General features: G+C 37.4%; 1 protein-coding gene across 1 annotated transcript in view; it reads right to left on the reverse strand.

The window, feature by feature from the left end:
- Positions 1 to 14,048, reverse strand: part of PZP (pregnancy zone protein) — an 81,035-nt gene that overhangs the window by 34,843 nt on the left and 32,144 nt on the right. Inside the window, exons 16-19 of the mRNA XM_057491282.1 lie at positions 6,578 to 6,742; positions 6,096 to 6,198; positions 2,941 to 3,088; positions 454 to 682 (exon numbers count right to left, since the gene is read on the reverse strand). Of these exons, the coding sequence (XP_057347265.1) occupies positions 454 to 682; positions 2,941 to 3,088; positions 6,096 to 6,198; positions 6,578 to 6,742 (645 nt within the window). The remainder of the gene's footprint in view (positions 1 to 453; positions 683 to 2,940; positions 3,089 to 6,095; positions 6,199 to 6,577; positions 6,743 to 14,048) is intronic.

A 14,048-nucleotide genomic window follows, 5' to 3' on the forward strand; every position in this document is an offset into this window, starting at 1 on the left:
AAGATATTGTGTTACAAAGGGGTCGATCTATACACAAAGTGATGACATAAGGTAGAAAGAGTTATGTGCTATAAGAGAAGTTAAAAGTATATCGTGGGAGTTTAAAGGTGAGGGCTTGAAAAATGACACTCATGGAATTAGGAACATTAAGTTCAGTGTCAGTTTCAAGAATTTTCCTGGCAAAAAGCCTAACTGGTGGCAGAGGATTCTTCAAGATTCAGGAAACAAACAAACAAAAAAAGAAAAGTTATGTGGTTTGGAGATCCATGGTTTCAGTAGCTTATATGTCATTGTGATATCTTTCTGATCATGTCCTGCCTTGCCCTGCACTATTTATTTGCAGTGCTAGACCATAATTCCCAGAATTATCCATAGTCTTGGGAACATAATCACAAGCTGATCGAGGAGTCTTTGATTCTGTCCACTCTTTCCATTCACCCTTATTTTCCTTACCTGGATGCATTTGGGAAGGTAGTTCAGGACAGTGGCCTTGAGTGTGAAGGCCTCTCCACGGATCACAGAGTAGGGCATTGTGAGCTCCACAAAGAAGGGCTGGAAGGCTTGGAGAGAGGCAGTCGGAGAGAGACCAAGTCCAGTGTCATTGGACAGGCAGAGGGCCCCTGCCTTCCACTCAGTGATGGTATCGGGGACTCTTACTCCGACTTCAGCCACACCTGATGAGCTGGGGAGAATGGCAATGTGAAGAACAGGAAGTAAGCAGTTGAAATGTTTTTTCTCAAGTGAGAATGTCATCCACTGTCAAGAACTGAATCCACTCACCAAAAGCAATTTACAGACTCAGTGAAATCCCTATTAAAATACCAATGGCCTTTTTCAATGAACTAGAGCAAATAATCCTAAAATTGATATGGAATCACAAAAGATCTGAATAGCCAAAGCAATCCTGAGAAAGACGAAAGCTGGGAGTATTGGGCTCCCTGACTTCAAGCAATGCTACAAAGCTATAGTAATCAAAGCAGTGTGATATTGAAACAAGAACAGACACAGATCAGTGGAGCAGAATAGAGAGCCCAGAAATGAACCCATGAATATATGGACAATTAATATAATGCAAGGGAGGCAGGAATATGCAATGCAGAAAAGATAGTCTCTTCAATAAATGGTTTTGGGAAAACTGGATAGCTACATGCAAGAGAATGAAATTGGATCACCAAAAGATGTCACACATAAAAGTAAACTCTAAATGGATTAAAGATAAAAATATAAGACATGAAACCAAAAATCTCTTAGAAGAAAACATGGGTAAAAATCTCTTGAACATCAGCATGAGCAAATTTTTCCTGGAAAAATCTCCTCAGGCAAGGGAAACAAAAGCAAAAATAAACAAGTGGGCCCACATCAAACTAAAAAGTTTCTGTACAGCAAAGGACACCATCAGCAGAACAAAAAGGCAGGAGAATATATTTGTAAATGATTTATCTAATAAGGGGTTAAGATTCAAAATATGTAAAGAACTCATATGATTCAATGCCAAAAAGCAAATAACCCAATTAAAAAATGGGCAGCAGACCCAAATAGACATTTTTCCAAAGAAGGAATACAGATGACCAATGGGCAGATGAAAAGATGTTCCACATCACTAATCATCAGGGAAATGCAAAACAAAACCATAATGAGATATCACCTCACACCAGTCAGAATGGCTGCTATCCAAAAGATAAGAAATAACAAGTCTTGGTGAGGATGTGGAGAAAAAGAAACTCTCCTAAACTGTTATGGGGGGCTGGTATGTAAACTGGTGCAGCCGCTATGGAAAGCAGTGTGAAAGTTCCTCAAAAAACTATAGGTTCCTCAAAATAAAAACCCATACAGCCTAGTAATTTCTAGGAATTCTAGGAATTTATGCAAAGAAAATAAAATATCTTATTTGAAAAGACATATTCATTTCTATATTTATTGCCTCATTATTTACAATAGCCAAGATATGGAAGCAACTGAAGTCCATCAATAGATGAATAGATAAAGAAAAGTGGTATATATACACAATGGAATATTACTTGGCCATAAAAAAGAAATTCTGCTATTTGCAACAACATAGATAGACCTGGAAGGTATTCTACTAAGTAAAATAAACCAGAGAAAGACAAATTCCATATGATTTCACTTATACATAGATTCTAACAACAAAATGAACAAAACCACAGTAGACTCACAGATCCTGAGAAGTGACTGGTGGTTACTATGGGGGAGAGAGAGGGGAGGGTGAAATAGGTGTGTGGGTGAAGCATAAAATCTCAATTGTAATATAAATTAGTTACAGGGAGGAAAGTCAGCATAGAGAATGTAGCCAGTCATTCTGTAACATCTTTCTATGTTGATAGTAACTACACTAGTTGAGGTGAGCATTTAATAATGTAGATAACTGTTGAATCATTGTGTTGTACCTTTGAAACCAACTCTCTATAGTTGATATAATATATATCAATTATATTTCAATTAAAAGAAGAACTGAATCTACTTAAGGGTTCATGTGCAAATGCACACACATACACTAGAATATGTATTGGGGACTGAATTGGGAAAATGAAAGGCACAATATGGTACCTTTTTCCCTTATCAACCCTATGGCCACATCACACATGTGTGTATCTTAAATAGAAATATTTGAGTGTGATTCAGTTAGGTTCTTAAACTACCCTCCCTATTGTACAACCCTATAAATAAGCATATTTATGGCATAAATATTTTCAGCTCCCATGTCCATTTTCTGGCAGCCTCAGGAATAATTATTTTAGAATTTCTCAGCTCTGAGACAATTGTACTAGTGAACCTGTGCAATAAAAGTATTTTCTTTGGTCTACCCTGAAAGGATAGGACGGTAAAACAATTATTTAGAACTTCACAGAAACGTATCTTAGAGTTGAGAATGCAGGAGGACCCACCCGCACCCACAGCACCGGACAGAGTGAAGTTACTTACTCCACCACCACCAGTTCCCAGATCCAGGTCTCAGGAAAATAAGTCCTCACTGTTTCAGAGATTGGCTCTGGACTTTGTATGTTATTTGCAGCTGTTATACCATACATATCAAATCGAGGAGCATATGAACTCCTTGCCATTCCTCCACCTAAGAAGATAAAATTCCAGTCGAGTTAAAAGAAAAAATCATCCATTCATTTCCTGGTGCAGATGTGAGACTTAGGAGAGCAAATGTTCAGTTTTCCTGCTTGGATTGTCTTTGAAGAACTGTAGAATTTTGGAAATAATTGCTTGATCATTCTTTGAACAGATAGGAATCCTTGTTAAAGGTAGAAATTCCACATATCCTAGAGAGAGCAACATTTTATGTGAATGGAGGCTGGAAGAACAAACTAACTTGGAGATAGTTTTATGGTTTGTGGGGGAAATGGAGGGTTTTCCAGGTCAGAGTGTGTTGTTTCCTCCACAGGAAGATTGAGCAGAAAATATGCAACTCTCTTTAGGCAATGTGAGTGGTGGCTCTGCAGGAAACTGCATTGCCAGTGTAATGAACAGAATTTAATATTATCAATTTGTGTACTATATTGAAGTTCTAAACTCATTGCTCTCTTGATAACAAGGCTGAAACATTAGATTTTATTCTATATATTTTACAGAAAGGAGAAATGAAAAATTCAAGATGCCAAAGAGAAACATTTCCATATGGTATATATCTCTATGATTGCAACAAAGAGATCAAATATTCAAAGAAGGGAGAGGATAGAGAACGAAACATAAAGGCTTTTTGGTCCATATTGTGCCTGATAATGAAAATTGAGTCTGCATTTGGCCATCCACATTTCCTATCTATTTCAGGACTCACTTGTGAAAGAACGTTTATATGGAAAAACATATTTCCAGACATTTTCCCTCAATACTTCCATCAATACTTTCCCTCAATATATCTGCAAAAAGCATCACTTGTAATTTCTTTAATAAATATACAGCTTTCATTCATGCCCTTTCAAGTCGTAGCCATTTCTACCTCTAGCTTTGATTTTCCACTGCTGTTTACTGTCTCTTGTCTTTCCTCTTACATTTAATACTTAAATGGATTTTTAATACTTAAATACATCTAAATGGATAATCCATCTAAATGAATAATCCATCTACATGAACTATTTCCCACTTCTCACTCCAGATGTCAAAGACCCTCCACTTCATAGCTGACAAAACTATGGCATAATGTGTTATTTGAATGCCATTTATTGGATGGTGAAGATGACTGTATCTTCCTTATTTTCTCATTCTCAGTGTCAACTTGACTTTACCTATCCTTTCATAGTCTCGGTGTTAAAATTCTTTTCTTCCTCATGTTACAACTAATAAACTCCCCTGTAAGTGCCCATAAATTCATTTCCCAAGACAACATTTTATTTTACATTTTTGTTTCTTTTTCCCATATGATTTCATGACATTGTGTTGACAACTGGACTCACATATTCTATTTCTTTGCTGATCACAAAATACTTTCAACTGGGTTATTTTGTTCATGACTTTTAAAAAGCTGCTCAATGTAGCTTTGTAGTAATTGTACTCATTTTTGACCTTCGCTACTTTCAAGCAGAAAGTATAAAAATGAAAACATTTATTTTCTTGTAAATTTAGTATCTAGAGTGATCTTCTAAGAAGCATATAAGATCCTCTTCTCAACATCTCTCCATCTTATGCAGAGTAAGAAGTCAAATCCTTATGATGATCTACAAGGTCCTACACAATCTGACCTCAGCTAGTCCTCTGAGCTGTCTCTCCACCTTCTCTCACTTGCACTGTTCCAACTACACTGGTTTCCTTACTCTTAGAACATTCCAAGCAAACTCTCAACCTTCAGTCTTTGAGAGACAGAATAGTGGAGAGGTTAAAAAAATATAGATCTGGATTCAAACTGCCTGATTTGAACACCCATTCCTTTTTTCTCCTGGCTGTGGGAATCTTACCAGCTGAGTTACTTAACCCTTCTGGGTTCAATTTTTCCATTTGAAAAGTGATAACCATAAAAAAGAAATAGAGATTATGAGGTGATGAAGATGTTAGTTAATGCTATACTGATAATCATTTCACAATATATGTGTATCAAATCTACACATTGTATACTTCAAACTTTACAATGTTTATCAATTATGCTTCAATAAAGATATCTGTCCTATATCTACCTCTCAGCTGTTTCCCAAAAAAGTAGTCAGCACCCCAGGTATTTTCTTCTATTGGTTTTCTTTCTATGACTCTAAATGCCCAGAAGTGGAATTGCTGGGTCATATGGTATTTCCATTTCAGTTTTTTGAGAACTCTCTGTACTGTCTTCCACAGGAAACAATTTTTAAACAAAATTGTTGAATTATTTTGATACATTCCATTTACTTCTTTTATCGGTTATTTTGAAAGGCCTTGGGGAGCCTTTAGTCAAATTTGTTAAGGACTTGTTAATGCAGGATTTGAGGCTTAGAGAAGAGACACTGCATGCCCATGTCACCCAGAATTTCTGATTCATAATCCAAATCTCAAAAGATGCTAATCTTTATAAACAGATAGATATCGAGGATATTTTGTAGAAAAGGGTAGTCAGGATCGTGGGAGAGAGGGAAGAAAAAGGGTTGGAAATGGGCTGCAAGTTTAAATAGATCTAGGGATTGGGACAGATATTTTAATGGGATGTTGAAGGGCCTAAAAAAGATTCTTTTATTTGATGTTTTGTCATTTTTTGAGAAGAGATACTTCAATTATGAGATATTTCTGCCATGATGACACTGTTTCTTTTCACAGTGAGGCCTTTTCTCCTGTTAAGATAATAGAATCTCTGTGAATGTTTGAATCCATAATTAGAATTATTTCTCTTCTTCCATTGTAAGCTTCTTTCCTCTCTTATAGTACCTAAGAATCTTGTATTTCATCTGATTTTGTGCCTTAAAATATGTGACTCATCTAAAAATAAACAATCCTGTGGTCCATTCTGGCTATGCCATTTACCAGCTAACTGAGTTCAGCAAGAAACATCTTATCTGAATCTTGGTTTCTTTATGTTTAAAATGGAGATAAGGCTGCATTATATATCTTGTTTTACCTTTTTTGGCAAAGTAATATTATTAGACGTGACACAAAATGACAGCAACTTATTTTACCTCCGTGCCATATTTGTCCTCCCGTTTCTGCAGGTAGATCGGTAACTGAGCATGAATGTATCTTTCGGATTTTAGAGTTGGTGAACACCTTTAATCCCATACCCTGCAAAAATTATGACTCAATAAATTTGTAAATTTGTGGATATATGTAACATATTTTCCTTAGAAATTCCCTATGTAATTCCACTAGCCTTAATGTTATGTTAATTCCATGGAGATACACAGACTCAAGAAATATAAATAAATAGAGTTATAAAATTACAATACTTTATGGCTTATTAAGATTTTATTACCTATGGTCTTTTGCAAACAAACTAAATATAACTAAATATACTGAATGAAATGGCAGAGGTTAGGTTTAGCTCTGACTCTGACTTACTGTCATGCAATAAGCAATTTGTAAAATTGCTTATATATATAAAGTTTTTGCTGACATCCAAACATTCATAAGCCAGTACCTTAGTAAGTAATAAGGGTTTTACCTTTAGGAGGCTATATATATCTTCTTCATCATGACTTGCTAAGGGAGTATAGATTGCCCCATTGTGGATGATATAAGGATGGGTACAGCTGGCTTGTTCTTCCTCCTGCTGGTCCAAATTTTCAGGGAAATCAGTGAGATCCTTCATAGTCAGAAGACTATATACCTGCAACAGTGGAGAGGTGAAAGACAGACTCTTACCTGCTTTCCTTTTGAAATGTTCAGGGCACTGAGAGAACTATGAGAATCAGCATCAGTCCTTACTTGAGTACCTTCATGTAATAATGAATTCAGTCATAACAATATCACTTCACATAGTTGGTACCTTAGAAAGAAGTTAAAGATTTTGTTTATTTTTAACAACTGTTTTTTTTATTAAGATATTATTGATATACACCCTTATGAATATTAAGATATTATTGATATACACTCACATGAAAAAACAATGTGATTACTACATTCACCCCTGTTATCATGTTGCCCCCATACCCCAATGCAGTCACTGCCCATCAGTGTAGTAAGATGCCACAGAGTCACTATTTGCCTTCTCTGTGCTACACTGTCTTCCCCATGATCCCCCCAACCCATGTGTGCCAACCATAATACCCCTCAACCCCCTTCTCCCTCCCTTGACACCCTCCCTTCCACACCCCTCCCCTTTGGTAACCACTAGTTCCTCCTTGGAGTCTCTGAGTCTGCTGCTATTTTGTTCCTTCAGTTTTGCTTCGTTGTCATACTCCACAAATGAGGGAAATCATTTGGTACTTGTCTTTCTTCACCTGGCTTATTTCACTGAGCATAATATCCTCCAGCTCCATCCATGTTGTTGCAAATGGTAGGATTTGTTTCTTTCTTATGGCTGAATAGTATTCCATTGTGTATATGTACCACCTCTTCTTTATCCATTCATCTACTGATGCACACTTAGGTTGCTTCCATATCTTGGCTATTGTAAATAGTGCTGCAATAAACATAGGGGTGCATATGTCTTTTGAATCTGAGAAATTATATTCTTTGGGTAAATTCCTAGCAGTGGAATTCCCAAGTCAAATGGTATTTCTATTTTTAGTTTTTTGAGGGACCTCCATATTGCTTTCCACAATGGTTGAACTAGCTTACATTCCCAACAGCAGTGTAGGAGGGTTCCCCTTTCTCCACATCCTCACCAGCATTAGTTGTTCTTAGACTTTTTGATGCTGGCCATCCTAACTGGTGTGAGATGATATCTTATTGTGACTTTTATTTGCATTTCCCTGATGATTAGTGATGTGGAGCATCTTTTCATGTGCCTGTTGGCATTTGAATTTCTTCTTTGGAGAATTGTTTGTTCATATCCTGTGTGCATTTTTTAATAGGGTTATTTGCTTTTTGGGTGTTGAGGCATGTGAGTTCTTTATATATTTTGGATGTTAACCCCTTCTTGGATATGTCATTTACAAATATATTCTCCCATACTGTAGGATGCCTTTTTGTTCTGGTAATGGTGTCCTTTGCCATACAGAAGCTTTTTAGTTTGATATAGTCCCACTTGTTCATTTTTGCTTTTGTTTCCCTTGCTCAAGGAGATGCATTCAGAAAAAATTTGCTCATGTTTATATTCAGGAGATTTTTGCCTATGTTGTCTTCTAAGAGTTTTATGGTTTTATGACTTACATTCAGGTCTTTGATCCATTCGAGTTTACTTTTGTGCATGGGGATAGACAATAATCCAGTTTCATTCTCTTGCATGTAGCTGTCCAGTTAAGCAAACACCAGTTTTTGAAGAGGCTGTCATTTCCCCATTGCATGTCCATGGCTCCTTTGTCATATATTAATTGACCATATACACTTAGGCTCTCTAGTCTGTTCCATTGGTCTGTGTTACTGTTCTTGTGCCAGTACCAAACTGTCTTGATTACTGTGGCTTTGTAGTAGAGCTTGAAGTCAGGGAGTGTAATCTCCCCAGCTTTATTCTTCCTTCTCAGGATTGCTTTGGCTATTCAGGGTCTTTTGTGGTTCCATAGGAATTTTAGAATGATTTTCTCTGCTTCATTGAAGAATGCTGTTGGTAATTTGATAGGGATCACATTGAATCTGTAGATTGTTTTAGGCAGGATGGCCATTTTGACAATATTAATTCTTCCTATCCATGAGTATGGGATGTGTTTCCATTTATTGGTATCTTCTTTAATTTCTCTCATGAGTGTCTTGTAGTTTTCAATGTATAGGTTCTTCACTTCCTTTGTTAGGCTTATTCTAAGGTATTTTATTCTTTTGATGCAATTGTGAATGGAATTGTCTTCTTGATTTCTCTTTCTGCTAGTTCATCATTGGTGTATAGGAATGCCACAGATTTCAGTGTATTAATTTTGTATCCTGCAACTTTGCTGAATTTAGATATTAGATCTAGTAGTTTTGGAGTGGATTCTTTAGGGTTTTTTATGTACAATGTCATCTGCAAACAGTGACAGTTTAACTTCTTCCTTACAAATCTGCATGCCTTTTATTTCTTTGTGTTGTCTGAAAGCTCTTAGTTGCATGAAAGCTCTTTTTTTCTTGATAAGTCTGGCTAGGAGTTTGTCTATTTTGTTTATTTTCTCAAAGAACCAGCCCCTGCTCTCATCGATTCTTTCTATTGTTTTATTCTTCTCGATTTTATTTATTTCTGCTCTAATCTTTATTATATCCCTTCTTCTACTGACTTTGGGCCTCATTTGTTCTTCTTTTTCTAGTTTTGTTAATTGTGAGTTTAGACCATTCATATGGGATTGTTCTTCTTTCCTGAGGTAGGCCTGTATTGCAGTATACTTCCCTCTTAGCACAGCCTTTGCTGCATCCCAGAGATTTTACGGTGTTGAATTATTGTTGTCATTTGTCTCCTTATATTGCTTGATCTCTGTTTTTATTTGGTCAGTGATCCATTGGTTATTTAGAGCATGTTGTTAAGCCTCCATGTGTTTGTGGGCTTTTTCATTTTCTTTATGTAATTTATTTCTAGTTTCATACCTTTGAGGTTTGAGAGGCTAGTTGGTATTATTTCAATCTTTTTGAATTTACTGAGGCTCTTTTTGTGGCCTAGTGTATATTCTATTCTTGAAAATGTTTCATGTGCACTTGAGAAGAATGTGTATCCTGTTGCTTTTGCATGGAGAGTTCTGTAGATGTCTTTTAGGTCCATCTTTTCTAATGTGTTGTTCAATGCCTCAGTCTCCTTACTTATTTTCTGTCTGGTTGATCTGTCCTTTGGAGTGAGTGGTGTGTTGAAGTCTCCTAGAATGAATGCATTGCATTCTAATTCCTCCTTTAATTCTGTCAGTATTTGTTTCACATATGAAGGTGCTCCTCTGTTGGGTGCACAGATATTTATAATGGTTATATCCTGTTGTTGGATTGACCCCTTTATCATTATGTAATATCTTTCTTTGTCTCTTGTAACTTTCTTTGTTTTAAAGTCTATTTTGTCTGATACAAGTAGTGCAACACCTGCTTTTTTCTCCCTATTGCATGAAATATCTTTTTCTGTCCCTTCACTTTTAGTCTGTGATTGTCTTTTGGTTTGAAGTGAGTCTCTTGTAGGCAGCATATAGATGCGTCTTGTTTATTTTATCCATTCAGTGTCTCTATGTCTTTTGATTGTTGCATTCAGGCCATTTGCATTTAGGGTCATTATCGATAGGTATGTACTTATTGCCATTGCAGGCTTTAGATCTGTGGTTACCAAAGATTCAAGGGTAAATTCCTTACTATCTAAGAGTCTAACTTAACTCACTTAGAATGCTGTTACAGACACAATCTGAAGGTTCTTTTCTTCCCCCTCCTTTTCTTCATCCTCCATTCTTTATATATTAGGTATCATATTCTGTGCTCTTTGTCTGTCCCTTTTCATTACCTCTGGTGACAGTTGTTTAACCTTAGTAACACTTCCATCTATAGCAGTCCCTCTAAAATATGCTGTAGAGATGGTTTGCAGGAGCTAAATTCTCTCAGCTTTGGCTTATCTGGAAATTGTTGAATCCCTCCTGCAAATTTAAATGATAATCTTGCCAGATAAAGTATTGTTGGTTTGAGGCCCTTCTGCTTCATTGCATTAAATATATAATGCCACTCCCTTCTGGCCTGTAAGGTTTCTTCTGAGAAGTCTGATGATAGACTGATGGGTTTTCCTCTGTTTGTGATCTTTTTTCTCTCTTTGGCTGCTTTTAATAGTCTGTCCTTATCCTTGATCTTTGCCATTTTAATTATTATATGTCTTGGTGTTGTCTTCCTTGGGTCCCTTGTGTTGGGACATCTGTGCACCTGCATGGCCTAAGAGGCTATCTCCTTCCCCAGGGGGGAAGTTTTCAGCAATTTCTTCCTCAAAGACAGTGTCTATCCCTTTTTCTCTCTCTTCTTCTTCTGGTACCCCTATAATGTGAATATTGTTCCATTTGGATTGGTCACATGGTTCTCTCATTATTCTTTAATTTCTAGAGATCTTTTTTTTCCTCTCTGTGCCTCAGCTTCTTTGTATTCCTCTTCTATAATTTCTGTTTCATTTATCATCTCCTCCACCATATCTAATCTGCCTTTAAAACTCTCTATTGTGTTCCTCAATGATTTGATTTCTGTTCTAAATTCGTTCCTGAGTTCTTGAATATTTTTCTGTACCTCCTGGAGCATGTTTATGATTTTCGTTTTGAAATCTCTTTCAGGAAGATTGATTAGTTCAGGCTCATTTGACCCTTTTCCTGGTGGTGTTGAGATTTAGCTTTGAACCAGTTTCCTTTGATGTTTCATATTTGTATGTGGCACCCTGTAGTGCCCAGAAGCTCTACTCTCTGGAGTTGCTCAGCCCCTGGAGTGATGTCAGGGGTCTCAGGGGAGTGGTATTGGTGCCTGGGGGGAGGAAAGAGCTGTTTCCTGCTTCCCGGCTGCTATGCCTATCTCTACTGCCTGAACCAGTGGGCTGAACACACAGGTGTAAGCCTCTATGCTTTGTGTTTGTAGCTGCTGTAGGTGGGGCTTCCCTCTGGCTGGCCTGATGCCAGGGCAGGGTTTTCAGTTTTGTGAGCCAGGTGCAGGCTGGCCAGGAGGAAGGCGCAGCAGGCTGTGTATCATGGTGGGGGGCCTTGGAGCTGCATAGCCAGCCAGGGGGTTAGAGTGACTGAAGGTCATTTAAGTTCCCACCTGTTAGGCAGAGTGCACCCAGACAATTTTGTCTACTTGTCCTTTCTCCTGAGCAGCAAGCTTTGTGCAATCTTTGCCCCTTTAGTGGCCCTCTCAGTTTTAGGGAGTCTCTCAGACTGCCCACCCAGATCAGCCAGATATGGATCCGTTTTCCACAAGCAGCTGGAATCTCCATCTCTCCAGGTATTCTGCCTGTCTTAGCTTTCCAACCCCACTAATCACCAGAGTACCATGCAATGGAGGTTTGTGTTCCCAGAGCAGATCTCCAGAACTAAGTGTTCAGTCTCAGGCCTCCACTCCCTCCCCACTCTATTTCTCTTCCTCCTACCGGTGAGCTGGGGTGGGGGAAGGGCTTGGTCCCACGGGGTCACAGCTTTGGTATGTTACCCTGTTCTGTGAGGTCTGTTCTTTTCTCCAGGTGTGTGCAGTCTGGTGCAGCCTTCTTTCCTGTTGCTTTTTTAGGATTAGTTGTATTAATTATATTTTCGTATTAAATGTGGTTTTAGGAGGAGGTCTCTGTGTCACCCCTCACACTGCCATCTTTAATCCAGTCTCTTTAACAAGTGTTTTTTTTTCCTAAAAATATGAAACCCACTTGGGGAAATATTTTGAAGGAATAATAAAATATCAAATTACTAAGGGTTAATGGAAACTTCACTGTAGAGTTTAGAGGGAAAACTAGAGCAAATATTAGAAAGAGATCTAAATTGCCACCAGGATTGGTGAATAGTTAACACTCTGAGCAATTCAGGTAGGAATTATTGGCATCTGTTAACCTTCTATTTCTTGGGTAGAAGAAACAAATAGGTACATAAATAAATATGTATCATCTATATTCAACAGAACAATGTCTACACAATTGCAAACACAGGCTACTTTTTTTTGTTTGAACAAGAAGGATGACTTAAATGAAAGTACCAAGAATCCATAAGTTGGAGCCAAGAGACCAGGATATTTATTCATAGACTGGAGTAAACTGAGTCCTAATGGAAGAACTTCCTACCTTTGCCTGGCTGGATCTCCATATAGCTATGAACTAGTAACTCCTGCATACCTCCCATTTTCCCTTTTTGAACATTAGGGTCAATCATCTTCACCTGGAGCTGATTTAAATGTGGAGGTTGAGTCTTTGAGCTGTTGCTCTTTTGGAATAAGAATTTTGAGTATTGAGAGAATGGACGTGAGTGTACTTTACATGTGGGATGGTCATGAATCATTGGGAACCAGAGGGAATACTTATGAAGACAGCCTCCAAAATTGCCTCCAATGATCCCTACCTCCCAGTATCCATGCCCTTGAGTAGTCCTCCCATAATGTTAAGGGCTGACATCTATAATGAATAAGAATTTGTGGAAATGGTGGTGTCTAAGTTCCAGGGCTAGGTCATATAACATATTGCAGCTTTAGTTTCCCTCATTTAGATCACATACCCTGGAGGAAATCATTTGCCATGTTGTAACACCCAGGCAGCCCTATGTAGAAATTTGGTGAGGAACCCAGGCCTTCTGACAACAATTCTGAGAAACACATCTTGGAAGTAGGTCTTCCAACTTCAGTCAATCTTTTGGATGACTCAAGCCCCCACCTGCATGTTGGCAGCAATCTCATGAGAGATCACAAGCCAGTACCACCCAGCTAAGTCACCTCTGGATTCCCAATCCACAGAAACCTACCATGTGATAGTAAATGTTTATTGTTTTAAACCATTAAATTTGGGGGGAAATTGTTATGAAGCAGTAGATAACTAACCCAAACACCCTTTAAAATTCCTTATCTATTCACCTTTGTTCTTGAGTAGAAGAACCAAATAGTCACATAAACAAGCATGCATTATCTATATTGGATGAACCAGTGCTTTCCAGGTTATTTTCAAAGCACGTGAGCTTAAAGATTTTTGCAACTTCAAGAATCTAGTCTCCAGCTGTATTCCTAATTCCAATGAACCTCCGTAATATTCAAAGCTTTGTTTTTTACAAAGTTTGTTACAACCGAAGTAATTGTTAAATTATTTGACTGAACAAAGTAGGATAAACATAAAATATTGAGAAGAAGCCTAATTTCTTCAACACAAGCTGAAAAAATATTGCTTAGAATAGACTACCACAGACACAGAGTATAAAAAAGTAAACAGTTACTCCAAAGAAGTTTGGAGAGGGAATTCTCTTGTTTTAGGTTAATCTCTTGATACCATCTTCTAATTCAAATAGAGAAATATAATCATTGTCTATTGTGTAATAATTATTATGTTATGAGGAGATATTTTGACCTATTAATAAAAGACTAATTAAGCTTGATAATTTTGATTGCACTTTTTGAAGAATGTTAAT

Source organism: Manis pentadactyla, chromosome 14 (genome assembly GCF_030020395.1).
Source record: "Manis pentadactyla isolate mManPen7 chromosome 14, mManPen7.hap1, whole genome shotgun sequence".
NCBI classification, from domain to species: domain Eukaryota; kingdom Metazoa; phylum Chordata; class Mammalia; order Pholidota; family Manidae; genus Manis; species Manis pentadactyla.